Consider the following 14261-nt stretch of genomic DNA (forward strand, 5'->3'; position numbering starts at 1 on the left):
AGACGCCTGGGTGTCGGCCTCAGGGCTTATTGTAGTTAAAAAATAAACGATCTAGAAAATGTCTAACTTATAGAGCGACTTTTCAACAAGAAAAATCAGGATTTCCCAGAACTTCTGGGCTTCTGCCAAACTGAATTTTATGCGGTTGATACCCAATAAAAATGTTAATATGTCGGAAAAGCGGGACGGAACAAAACAACAGACGCCAGACTTTTTGCCAAGCTGACTTTCGTACAACGGGCGTATGACAGAAAATGGGCTGTTTGGCTTGTGCCAAACCAAAATGAAAGAAACTGACTTTTTTCAGACTGACAGATCTGAACACCCAGCAAAAGTTTTATGTTCCAGATATAAATACGTTTATTAAGCAAATCCTATATCATATCACAAATAATACAAAATATCATCAAATAGGCACCATGGCATCAAGTAAATACTTCCTTTTACTGAAGGGGAAAATTAAGCAGACCACCAAGTCCGGATCTAGGGAATGATCAATGTCGAACAATATGGGACTAATTTTTGTGCAAGACAAGCATAGAAAAAAACTCAATCAAAATTCAGTCTTGGCTCCTAAGCTTTTTTTAAACAGGAGTCAAATTAAATAAAACTTTCTACTTTGGTGTTGTTTCAGCAAAGAACATATTTCTAAACCATAGATAAACTTATTTCTTTAAGCCGAGCGACAGAAACATACGACATTTTCCAGGTATTTCATTTAATTTTATTTCCTGTACAGTATAGGTCAGTATTAGCTTATCAAAGGTAAGCAGAATGCAAAATCCGAATTTCGAAAAACAAAACTGTAAAAACTGTATTGGTGTTCTTTGTCTCGATGCCATAATGAGCCTAGCAATGAGGTTAAAACAGTTTGATGCTTTTTGATGTTTGATATTTTTAACCGTTTGACGTTTTTGACGATGTTTGACATTTTTCACGTTTTCAGAGATAAAACCAAATCTTACATATATTATCAAGCAAGTTGATTAGTTTCAGAACTAATAACCCTCAACTAAATTAGATTTCTGTCACTAAAATCTGATTTCAAGTTTAAAAAACTTGGAATAGATAGAAATTAAAAAATTTCGATCCTTTACTATTTTATCATTCTACATTCACCATTTTTGTAATAAAATAGATGCGTTTTTGTTATAGGTAGGATTTACTACTAAAACAGAAAAGATCTAAAAATAACTTATGAGACATAGCCTCTCAGGGTAACCAAATAGTCTTGACTGATTAATAGGTATTTATATTTAGATAAGTCAAAATATCATTATGACAATAGCCTAATGATATAATCATTATGACAGTTTTACGGTAGAAATTAGAAAAAAAATATATCAAAATCAGATTTGCTTTGCAGCTACTCTGAAAGGAAAAGCAGTATTTTTGAAGCTCATCAGGAACTCCTGAAATATTTTAGTCGATTTATGAATTAGAGATTACATCTTGAATGCACTGAAAAATTATAAATATCAGTTACTTTAGGATGTCTGCGGAAGAATATAGTGATTCAACTTATAAGTGACCTAGTGATAAAGTGATCATTTTAGGATATAGTGATATAGATCACACAAGGATATAGTGATCAACTTTAACACTGAGCCTACTTCCAACATATACAGCATGCTTTCAATATATTCTTACTATAAATAATGCCTGAGAGTTTAAATTCTAATGAAATCCGTTTTTAAGAATATATATCTTTTTAAGCTTATTAAAAAAAAGATCAAAATTTCCTTACGGTCTATATATGATTTATCAATATATTCGAATAAATTTCAAATTAAAAAGCAACAAAAGAATTTTAGAGGCAAAATTTCAGGCGCAAAAATGGGAATCATTTAAGTGCAAAAGAGACAAGTGATCACTGGTAGAAAGGGCAGTTGTAAAATTTTTACCTTCTTTCAAGTTAAAAAAGAAGGGATTTCTTGAAAATGCATTTGAGTTGATTACAATTCAAACTGACAATTATCATTTCCAATATATTATTATGTTCTATCTATGATTTATCAATATATCCTAGTAAGTTTAAAAATTAGAAAATATCAACAGAACTTTGGAGCTAAGACTTAAGGCACGAACAAAAAAAAAAGCGAAACAAATAAGGTTGTTTCACTTTGTAATTCGTTTCACTGTTTCAATTTGTTTCACTGTAAAAGAGACACGTCATCACTTGTAATCTTGGCAGCTGCATTTTCTTCATTTTCTGTAAGAAAATATTATATAATATTATTTTTATTTCATACATTAACCTATTATTCTTGAACTATGTCAACCTATCTCTTCAAAGCCCCCCGTCAACCGTTTGGTTTTGGGGGAATCATATTGATTTTGTATTTAAATTTTTGTTAAAGTTATTTAATTAAATATTATTAAATTAAACAAAAAAAAAATAAAAAAGCATAAAGCAAAAGCACCTAATTTTTTTTTTTTTTTTGATGGTAAGTACACTAAATGCGCAAAACCACAAATCATTTATACACTACTATTACTACAAAGAAAAACATCTTGTTACAGCCTTAGAGTACCAGAGGTTGACAAACAGTCAAGGAGATTGACTTTCTCGACCATTCCCAGTTCTCAATTATGAGTATTTTAAGGAGCTACTTACCTTTTATTATTGTTTGGTCTTGAGGTGCTTGGTAAAGGGGAAAAAATAATAATAAATCATGCCCTTCTATTATTACTACCACAAACAGGGGCGTAGCTCCAGCATTTTTATTGAGGGGGCAAAAAAGTTCCACATCCAGAGAGTCAAGGGGCATGGGCTATATAATAGCTTTTTTCCAATTTATTGTGGGGGCAATTGGCCCCCCTGGACACCCCCAAACGACGCCACTGACCACAAAGTATCTCATTACAGCTTTTGAACGCCTGATTTTGACACAATGGTTGCCTTATTATTTTGGTTTCCTCATCTCTTACTAAATCACCAAAGACCTTAGTTTTTTGTATTTACTGACTTTTGTCCATTTTTTGACCATTCTCAGTGCTTCATTAGGGGCATTTTAGGGAATCCCTTACTTTTTTTAGGGGGAAGGGGGTGATGCTGCAGAGTTACCATAAAAAGGACTTAAAAATTAGATTCTATTATTACTGCTACCACAAAATATCTGGCTACAGCATTAAGGTACCAGAAACTGACATAGGGTCAAGAATATGGGGTTTCTTGATCCTTCTCAGTTATTTAAAATAAAAATTTCCAGGAACTGTTTACTTTTTATATTTCCTTGATTTTTGAGTTCTTAGTTCATTAATCACGAAAGCAAGAGTAAACTACTTTTACTATCAACACAATTTATCATGCATTTAGGCACCAGATTTTGGCATACACTGACTTGTTTAAACATTTCACTTTGGTCGCCTCCTCCCAAATAGACCTTCAGCTTTTTTATATTAAATTTATGACATTTTGACATTTTCTTGACCATTCTCACCACTTCAAAAGATGAATTTCAGGAAACTATTTAATTTTCTTTAGTTTTTTTTTTATTTTAGCGTCTTTTGCACGGCAATCACAAAAGCACAAATAAACTACACTCTACTAAATACAACGCCACAAGATATCTTGTCACACCATTAAGATATTAGCGGGTGAGATCTGCTCAAGAATATGCGCTTTCATACGTCTTTTCAGGTGAAAAAACGTAGGAAGAGGCATCTCGAAATTTAGCACCACATTCTGCTGACTTCAAAAGTTTTTACCCCCCCCCCCTCCCCCTACTCACCGATCCATATTCCTCCCCAAATGTCATCTGCTGAATTTATGATGGTACCTCAATAACTCAAAAATGGACAATAAGAAGGAACTGACTGATCTTCTACGAATTTAATTAAATCAATTATGCCTAGTATAGTAAATTTTCTTGCGCATATAATTGATCTTTGTTTCAAGAATGGTGTCATCCCTTCTAGCATGAAGTCCACCCGTGTCATTGCACTGCATAAAGGGGGAGATGTGAGTGACCCGTCTACCTATAGGCCTATGTCTATACTATCTGCTTTTGGAAAGATTATTGAACGTTGTTTTTATGTAAGAATTGTTTATTTCCTTGAAGAGAAGTTTTTTTAGTATGCCCCAATTCGGGTTTCGCAATTCCATTCCACATAAAATGCTATTTTGGCAGTAACCCCGTTTATACATGCTGCCTTGGATAAGGATGAAATTCCAGCTACTATATTTGTGGACATTCGGAAAGCGTTTGATACTATAAGCCATTTTATTTTAAATTAAAGATTGTGGCATACGAGGTCAGGCTAATGTGTTAGTAATATCAAATTTGAAAGATAGAGTTCAGTGTATTGACGGGGTCGATGTTAAATCATTGTCTTCAAACGAGTCAAATAATTTTGGGGTACCTCAGGGTTCAATTCCTGGCCCTCCGTTGTTTCTAATTTATGTTAATGATACTAGTCATTAAAATGCAGACCTGGGGTTGACCGCACAATTCGCTGATGACACAGCCTGTACTGTTTCTGGAGTTGATGAAGATAGTGTAAAACATAATTTAACTCTTGCATTTGATAGACTAGTAGCATAGTTTACGGCAAATAGGCTAGCTTTGAATATATCAAAACTAAATTTATAGTATATTCACGTATATCACAAGCCCTTCCAGGTCTTAAGCTGATTAAGTCTTCAGTGTCAAGTAGAGAGATATCGCGTGTTGATATTTTTTATTACCTAAGTATGCTAGTTGACTTGAACTCAAATTAAAAGTTACATATTAATAATTTAAGATTCAACCATGAAAGGAAAATAGGTAATGCGCATTCTCTGAAATTCCTTTTGCTTCTAGAAAATAAGCGTTCTATTTATTTTGCTCTTCTTCATTCTTAACTAAATTACTATCCACTTGTTTACTTGAATACTTTCAGATCCCGTTTTATTCCACTAAAAAAAAAAAAAAAATAAGACGCTTCGTATTTTAAAAGGTTTTCTTCCTTCCCCAGCGTCTCTTCCAAACAAGTCCTCTAAGAGTTTATATTCTCTATTGAATATTCTTTCAGATGAACTGACAGTTCCTTTTCATTCGTTATTATACAAAGTTAAGCATAATCTCCTGACAGGTTTTGCGTCTCGAAGATATGCGTTGTATTTATTTTGCTCTTGTTCATTCTTACCTAAATTACTGTCCACTTATTTACTTGAATACTTTCAGATCCCATTTTATCAAACAGTTCGTGGTAACGAACTGTAAGTAAGGAGCGACCCGGCTCAATGGTAACCGAAACTCTAAAAACCGGAATTTTGGTACCAATAGATACATCAAAAGAATCAGATTTTAATTTTGATTTCAAATATATAAGTTTCATCAAGTTTAATCTTACCCATCAAAAGTTACGCGCCTGAGAAAATTTGGCTGAGTTATGAAAAAAGGGGGAAAGACCCCTTAAAAAATATAGAACCTTAATGAAATTCACACCATCATATTCAGCGTATCAGAGAACCCTACTGTAGAGATTTCAAGCTCCTATCTACAAAAATGTGGAATTTTGCATTTTTTGCCAGAAGAAAGATCACGGGTGCGTGTTTATTTGTTTGTTTACTTGTTTGTTTTTTTCCCCCAAGGGTAATCGTATTGACCCAGTGGTTCTAGAACATCGTAAGAGGGCTCATTGGAACGGAAATTAAAAGTTCTAATGCTCTTTTTAAGTGACCAAAAAAAATGGAGGGCAACTAGGCCCCTTCCCACGCTCATGTTTTTCTCAAAGTCACCCAATTAAAATTTTGAGATAGCCATTTTGTTTAGCATAGTCGAAAATCTGATAAATATGTCTTTTACGATGACTTAATCCCCCAAAGTTCCCAGGGGAAGGGCTGCAAGTTATGAACTTTGCCCATTGCTTGCATATTGTATTGGTTATTGGGAAGTATACAGACATTTTCAGAAAGAATTTTTTTTTGTGGGGGGGAGGGGGCTTGAGGAGGGGGTTACTCGGAATAATCTTTCCGTGGAAGATGTTTCTTTGGGGTAAGGGACATTTCTATGAAGGGGGCGCCGGATTTCCAAGAATTATTTAAAAAACGATCAGAAATTAAATTTAAAAAAACAAGTTTTTTCAACTGAAAGTAAGAAGCAACATTAGAACTTAAAATGAACAGAAATTATTACGTATATGAGGGGTTTCTCCCCCAAGTTAATACCTCGCTCTTTACGCAACAGTTTTTTTTAGTGCTTTCAAAAGAGCTATCTATTCTAATTAAACTGCCTTTGTGATTCAGGGGTGTGTGAATTAAAATTTTTTATTAATTTTAACGTAAAGAGCGTGGTATTGAATAAGGGGAGAACCCCAGCATATACGTAATAAAATATAAGTAATAAAAAAAAAAACAATAAAAAAAACAAGCGATACGGCTCAATAGTAAGCGAAACTTTTAAAAACGGAACTTTGATGTCAATAAATGTATCAAAAGAATGGGCTTATAATGCTGATTCTAAATATACAAATTTTGTTAAGTTTAGTATTACTCATCAAAGGCTACGAGCCTGAGAAAACTTACCTGATTTTTTAAAGAGGGGGGAAACATCCCCTAAATGTGAAAAATTTTTAATGAAAATCACTGTCAGATTCAGCGTATCAGAAAACCCTATAACATAGGTTTCAAGCTCATATCTGCAAAAATCTACATCTTTGTATTTTTTTTCCAGAAGAAAAATATACAACTATAGAAGTTCGTTACGTAAGTTAATTTGTAAATTACGTCAGAACCAAATTTAGAGACAGCCATTTAGCAAAAGAAAAGGAAAATTTTTATGCAAATTTTGTTTACTTATTCAATGACGGCGAGCCAAAATAAAAGCTGCATTAACTAAAAAACGATCAGAAATTAAATTAAAAAAACAAGTTTTTTCAACTAAAAGTAAGGAGTGACATTAAAACTTAAAACGAACAGAAATTATTCCGTATATGAAAGGAGCTTTCCCCTCCTCAACGTCTCGCTCTTTACGCTAAAGTTTGACTCTGTCTCACAACTTTATTTTTTAAAACAATAAAAAACTTTAGCGTAAAGAGCGAGGCGTTGAGGAGGGGACAGCCCCTTTCATATACGGAATAATTTCTGTTCGTTTTAAGTTTTAATGTCGCTCCTTACTTTCAGTTTAAAAAACTTGTTTTTTTTATTTAATTCCAATAAAAAAAAAAAAAAATAAGACGCTTCGTATTTTAAAAGGCTTTCTTCCTTCCCCAGCGTCTCTTCCAAACAAGTCCTCAACAAAGAGTTTATATTCTCTATTGAATATTCTTTTAGATGAACTGACAGTTACTTTTCATTCGTTATTATACAAAGTTAAGCATAATCTGCAGACAGGTTTTGCCTCTGGAAAATAAGCGTTGTATTTATTTTGTTCTTGTTCATTCTTACCTAAATTACTGTCCACTTATTTACTTGAATACTTTCAGATCCCATTTTATTCCACTCCAAAGAAAAAAAAATAAGGCGCTTCGTATTCTAAAAGATCTTCTTCCTTCCCCAGCGTCTCTTCCAAACAAGTCCTCTAAGAGTTTATTATTGTCTATTGAATATTCTTTCAGATCAACTGGCAGTTACTTTTCATCCGTTATTATACAAAGTTAAGCATAATCTGCTGACACTGCCTATCTATTTCTTTTCTTTTGATCTGTTCCCAATGGCTGTTCCATCTTTGAACCTAACTCGCAATACACGCAAACTACGCCAGCCATTGATAATTCCAGAGAAGTGCCGTTTTACTCTAAGAAATAATCTGGTTGCTGCATGGAACCAATACAAGTCTGCTTTTGATTTGTAGTTAGGGATTTAAAAAAACAATTTGAACAAGTTGAAGTCCCTCTTCTTGAATATTCAATAGTTATTCTACTTCTATATTTATTATTATTATTATTAATTCGATATTTTGTGTCCTTTTCTCGGGTCTTCATTTTCCTCTTGTTGTCCCATTGCTGGTTGAAAAAATTGATATTTTTTTTTGTTTATCGTCGGGTGGGATGTCTGCTGTGGTGTAGTGAGTAATTAATATTATGTCTATTTTTTTCTCTTTCTTCTTACTTTGATTAATAATTTCTTAGACCACACTGCTTTTCCATTTACGAAAAATTAAGCAAGAAAAACGGGTTTAATTTACGTTTATTAAAAAAAACACTATTAAATAAATTAAATAACACATATTAAATAAACACTTCCATGCACTGGCGTATAAACAAAATCAAATGTCTATAATGATTCAACTCGCCTCCTCACAGTATATAAATGGAAATATATTAAATAAACCCTTCCATGCACTGGCGTATAAACAAAATCGAATGTCTATAATGATTCAACTCACCTCTTCACAGTATATAAATCGAAATATATTAAATAAACACTTCCATGCACTGGCGTATAAACAAAATCGAATGTCTATAATCTATATATTATATTATTTAATATATTTCCATTTATATACTGTGAGGAGGCGAGTTGAATCATTATAGAGATTCAATTTTTTTTTATTACGCCAGTGCATGGAAGTGTTTATTTAATATGTGAGTTTTGATTCCTATTTATTTATATTTTTTGTCTTTTGTTTTTCCTTTCTCTTTATGTGTTTAGTATGTTTTATTTTGTCTTTTTTTTTAGTTGAGAAAGGCTCCCGGACATGGGGCTGAAACATTCGGAGTGTGTTTGTTTAATTAAGTGTTTATTTTTTTGTATTCACTGCTTTATAAAAATTAAAACCCTTTTTTCTTGCTTAATTTTTCGTACTTTGATTAATCGTTCATAGGTTTCGTTATTTGTTGCTTTAGTTGTTTTATCTGTGGAAAACGAGCTTGTCTCTCTGCCAGATATTGATATACTTAGTATGTTATGTATATACAATTCGAAAATAAATGAACCTTAACTTGAACATAACCATTCTCAGAACTCCACAAGGAAAATTTCAGGACCCTACTTTTATTTTCGTTTGGTTTTATGGTGCTTAGTCATACCAACGCAAATAATTTCGGTACAGCATTAGGGCACCGGAGGTTGTCAAATGGAGATAAATATTGACTTTATTTTTCCTTCTAAGCCCTCTGTAAGGAACGCTTCGGGGAACTACTTACTTTTTATTTCTATTTGGTTTGGGGCACTTAGGATAAAGGCTTGAAAAAGACTATAACTAACTAAAAACTAATTAACTAACAAAATCTCACCGCAGCACCAAGTCACCTGAGACTAATACAGCTACGCAGGCTTCTCCTCCATTCCAATCTATTCAAAACCTCCCTCTTACACCCTCCCACAAAGTTCCCATTTCATTTAAATCTTTCTTTATGACGCCCTCCCACCCCAAACGAGGACGACAGTATATACCAAGGTACCATTTTGCGCAGACCTCCGTACCAAACAGTTTTTTCTGGTAGGTAAACAGGTCATTACACTCGGTCATTACACTCTTTGTCAACGGGTAATTAAAGAATGAGATGCTTGCATCATCAATACAAAGAATAAGCTCAGATACTTAATAGATTTGACCTTTACAAGAGACATTCCTAGAAAGTATTCAATAGCTTATTTGAAAAGTAACGATAGAATGACATTGTGACTTGACCTAGCTTTACCTCGCCGATGTGATCTGTATAATACATAAGTAACGATTGAAAAATATTGTCAATTTAAAAAGAAAGGGCTGAAACGTGTTTTGCAGGGGCGGGGGTGCAGAGCGGGGGGCCGGGCACGCGGGGTCTGGGACCGAGGAGCCAGGGACCCGGAGGGTTGTAACTAGCCACGGTGACAGGTACAAGTAGAGGCAGGGTCACGGAGGTTATCCCTTTTTTTCGAAAATCGGGCTCCCTGTTTTCAAAATTCCTTTTTCTTCTGTGGCTTGGAGCATTTGTGTCAACAATACAAAGAATAAGCTCAGATACTTAATAGATTTGACGTTTACAAGAGACATTGCTAGAGAATATTCAATAGCTTAATTGAAAAGTAACGATAGAATGACATTGTGACTTGACCTAGCTTTACCTCGCCGATGTGATCTGTATAATACATAAGTAACGATTGAAAAATATTGAAAATTTAAAAATAAATTGCTTAAAATTTTTTTTAGGGTTTGTTTGCGCTGTGAGGGTTGTCTTTAACGAGGTTTGTGTTAAATGGTATACAGTTGCACGGGGGTTTTCGGTTATACACGGGTTCAGTTACAAGGGGATTCAGTTGCACGGGGGGTATCCCTTTTTTTCGAAAATCGGGCTCCCTGTTTTCAAAATCCCTTTTTCTTCTGAGGCTTGGAGCATTTGGTGGCTAGATACTAAACGTAATGAAATTTAGCACGGAGGTTCAGTTGTACAGGGTTTCAGTTATACAGGGGTTCAGTTGCATGGGGGTTCTTTGTGTTAAAAAAGTAGTTTTTGTATCTTTTAAAAGAACTTTACGGGGATTGAGAGACTCAGTTGCCTAATTCCGTGTGATTTTTCCTTACTTGATGGTCATTAAAAATGAAATTTTTGTGTTAAATAAGTAGTTTTTGTATCTTTTAAAAGAGCTTTACGGGGATTGAGAGACTCAACTGCCTAATTCAGTGTGTTTTTTATTTACTTGTTGGTCATTAAAAACGAAATTTTTGTGTTAAATAAGTAGTTTTTGTATCTTTTACAAGAGCTTTACGGGGATGGAGAGACTCAGTTGCCTAATTCCGTGTGATTTTTCTTTACTTGGTAGTCATTAAAAACGAAATTTTTGTGTTAAATAAATAGTGTTTGTATCTGTTAAAAGAGCTTTACGGGGATTGAGAGACTCAGGTGCCTAATTCCGTGTGATTTTTCTTTACTTGGTGGTCTGTAAAAACAAAATTTTAGTGTTAAATAAGTAGTTTTTCTATCTTTTAAAAGAGCTTTACGGGGATTGAGAGACTCAGTTGCCTAATTCCGTGTGATTTTTCTTTACTTGCTGGTCATTAAAAACGAAATTTTTGTGTTAAATAAGTAGTTTTTGTATCTTTTAAAAGAGCTTTACAGGGTTTGAGAGACTCAGTTGCCTAATTCCTTGGGTTTTTTCTTTACTTGTTGGTCATTAAAAAAGAAATTTTTGTGTTAAATAAGTAGTTTTTGTATCTTTTAAAAGAGCTTTACGGGGATTGAGAGACTCAGTTGCCTAATTCCTTGTGATTTTTCATTACTTGTTGGTCATTAAAAACGAAATTGTTGTGTTAAATAAGTAGTTTTTTTATCTTTTAAAAGAGCTTTACGGGGATTGAGAGACTCAACTGCCTAATTCCGTGTGATTTTTCTTTACTTGGTGGTCATTAAAAACTAAATTTTTGTGTTAAATAAGTAATTTTTTTATCTTTTAAAAGAGCTGTACTGGGATGGAGAGACTTAGTTGCCTAATTCCGTGTGATTTTTCTTTACTTGGTGGTCTTTAAAAACGAAATTTTTGTGTTAAATAAGTAGTTTTTGTATCTTTTAAAAGAGCTTTACGGGGATTGAGAGACTCAGTTGCATAATTATGTGTGATTTTTCTTTAATTGATGGTCATTAAAAAAGAAATTTTTGTGTTAAATAAGTAGTTTTTTTATCTTTTAAAAGAGCTTTACTGGGATTGAGAGACTCAGTTGCCTAATTCCGTGTGATTTTTCTTTACTTGGTGGTCATTAAAAACGAAATTTTGGTGTTAAATAAGTAGTTTTTGTATCTTTTCAAAGAGCTTTTCGGGGAGGGAGAGACTCAGGTGCCAAAGTGCGTGTTTTTTTTGTTTACTGGGTGTTAATCAAAAACTATAATATTGTGTTAAATAGTTTGTTTTTGTATCTTTTAAAAGAGCTTTACGGGGATGGAGAGACTCAGTTGCCTCATTTCGTGTGATTTTTCTTGACTTGCTCGTAATTAAAAATGAAAGTATTTTCTTAAATAAGTAGTTTTTGTATCTTTTAAAAGAGCTTTACGGGGATTGAGAGACTCAGTTGCCGGATTCCGTGTGATTTTTCTTCTTTTCAGTAAAGACATTCGATATCCTAAAAGTGTTTAATTCAAAATTTTTAAAACTTCGAAATTTTTCAACTTTATTTATTTTTTTTCTTTTTGTACATAACTTAAAATGTCAAAATATGCTTACAGTTCTAACAATTGCGCTCTGTGATTGGTCAGAGACACGATGTGAATTTCCCACTAGTATTCTATGATCGGTTATTGACACTACCTAATCTATTGCATGTATTAAATCAGTATTTTTTACGCAGTGGAACGATAAACACATAAGTCATATCTATAAAAAAAAAGTGAAGATGGAGCATTTTAATAAAGTGTGTTTACATAAAAATTTTATTGTATCATTTAATGCTGACAAATATAAGTATTTAAACTTTTAATCAATTAAATGTGGTATCACTATTGGAAATGTATGCATGAAGTTTCATGACAGTAAGTAATTAAATTTCTTTGGAATACCGAAAAAAATTCAACTCTTATGTTGGTGGTTATGCGAGATTGAGATCTCCAGAGATGATTGCACTCAAAGAGAATGCCAACATAAAAATAATCATTGATGATAGAGGATGACTCCTTGCTACTTTTGCAGGTAACACATTACCTACTGATATATCCAATAGTCACCTTTCGGGTATTAGCATTCAACGGAAGATCAATAAAAGAAAGGCATACTCTTCTACTAATATCGTAAACCATATCTTTTCTACGTGCCGAAACTGTTACCTGTGTAAAAATAATGTGATAATAGACAGTGAAACTGCCAGAAAAATAAAAAGGGCATTGTCAGAAAATATCACGATGGAATATAAAGATGAATCGATGAAAAACAAAGCACCAGCAAACGTTACTGTCATTGATCAAACAGTCATTGAACCAAATAATACCAAAGACGAAAAGTATATTGAGCCTGTTGATGAGACACCAGTAAAAATTCTCTATGACTCAAAATGGAATAATGATTATTCAACTGATTACGAACTAAGAGAAGACAATAGCTATAATATCAAGAGAGAACATGGTGAACTATTTTATGGAGCAGATTCAAAATGTCCAAAGTTAATCCTTGATATTAATAATGTATCATAATATATTTTTGTATTAATATTCTACATAGCAATATTTCATTAAAAATATATTATGCATTACATTGTTATGTGTTCATTATTTTTAGAGTAAGCTAGCATATCAAACGTTTAGAATGTCTAATAAAACGTCGGAGATGTAAGAAAAGGAATTTGTATACATCTATTGTCAGACACATGGGAACAAATTCTTTCTTTAATTCGCCTCCTGGATAAATAAAAAAGACATTTCATTCAAGAAATTATGACGAAACTCTAAGTAAGCAACAAACTCTTTCTTGAAGTTACCTCATGGATACACAATGCAGAAATTTCATTTAAGGAATTATCAAAAATTGTAAGTAAGTAGCAAATTCTTTCAAAAATATGTTAATACGTTTAAGCAATAAATATCTTTAAGCTTAATCCGTAATTATTCTTTAGAATAGTTTTATTTATTTCATTGAATTATGAAGAAATTGTAAGTAAGTAACAATATCTTTCTTGAATTCACTTCCTAGACACAAGACAGATATTACATTAAATAAATCATAATTAAATCACAATTAATTACTACGGTATTTATTTATTTCACCTATTGGATACACAATACTGAAATTTCATTCAAGAAATTATGATGGAATTGTAAATAGGTAGCGAAACAATTGTAAATACATGATACACAATGCAGATGAATCAGTTAGTTACTTAACAAAAATATTAAGTATGCACAACAGTAACTTGAATACAAAATATGGTAATTTCATTCAAGAAATTATGAAAATATTTTTAAGTAAGCAACAAATTCTTTGTTAATTTTACACCCTTGATATACAATACAGATACTTCATTCAAGAAATTATGAAAAAATCGCAAGTAAGTAACTTTTTTTTCTCTTTATGACAAACAATTTTCACTTAGCTAAATGATGTAGAAATTTAATTCAAGAAATTATTGAAAAAATTCTCAGTAAGCAATAATTTCTTTCTTGAAGTAAGGTATTGTATACGTTATATGTAAATTTCATTCAAGAATATATGAAAAAAATTGTAACTAAGTAGCAAATTCTTTCTTTAATTTACATGTTGAATAAACAAAAAAAAAACATATCGCTAACTACATTACGAGAAAATTAAAAGTAAGTAACAAACTCTTTATTGTTTTCACAAGTTAGATATACGACGTAGAAATTAAATTCAAGAAATTATGAAAAAATTCTCAGTCTAAGTAGCAAATTCTTTCTTGAATTCACCTGTTGGATAA

General features: G+C 32.5%; 1 protein-coding gene across 2 annotated transcripts in view; it reads right to left on the minus strand.

Moving 5' to 3' along the window:
- Positions 1-342: 342 nt before the first annotated feature.
- LOC148949999 (uncharacterized) overlaps positions 343-14261 on the minus strand; it is a 52615-nt gene continuing 38696 nt past the window's right edge. For both annotated transcript variants that reach the window (XM_089091399.1, XM_089091398.1), the window contains exon 3: positions 343-2212. In XM_089091399.1, coding sequence (XP_088947525.1) covers positions 2154-2212 — 59 coding nt within the window. In that variant the 3' untranslated portion in view covers positions 343-2153. The remainder of the gene's footprint in view (positions 2213-14261) is intronic.

Source organism: Artemia sp. Qi Xiang Cuo, chromosome 7, assembly GCF_049724085.1.
Source record: "Artemia sp. Qi Xiang Cuo chromosome 7, ASM4972408v1, whole genome shotgun sequence".
In the NCBI taxonomy this organism is placed as follows: Eukaryota; Metazoa; Arthropoda; class Branchiopoda; order Anostraca; family Artemiidae; genus Artemia; species Artemia sp. Qi Xiang Cuo.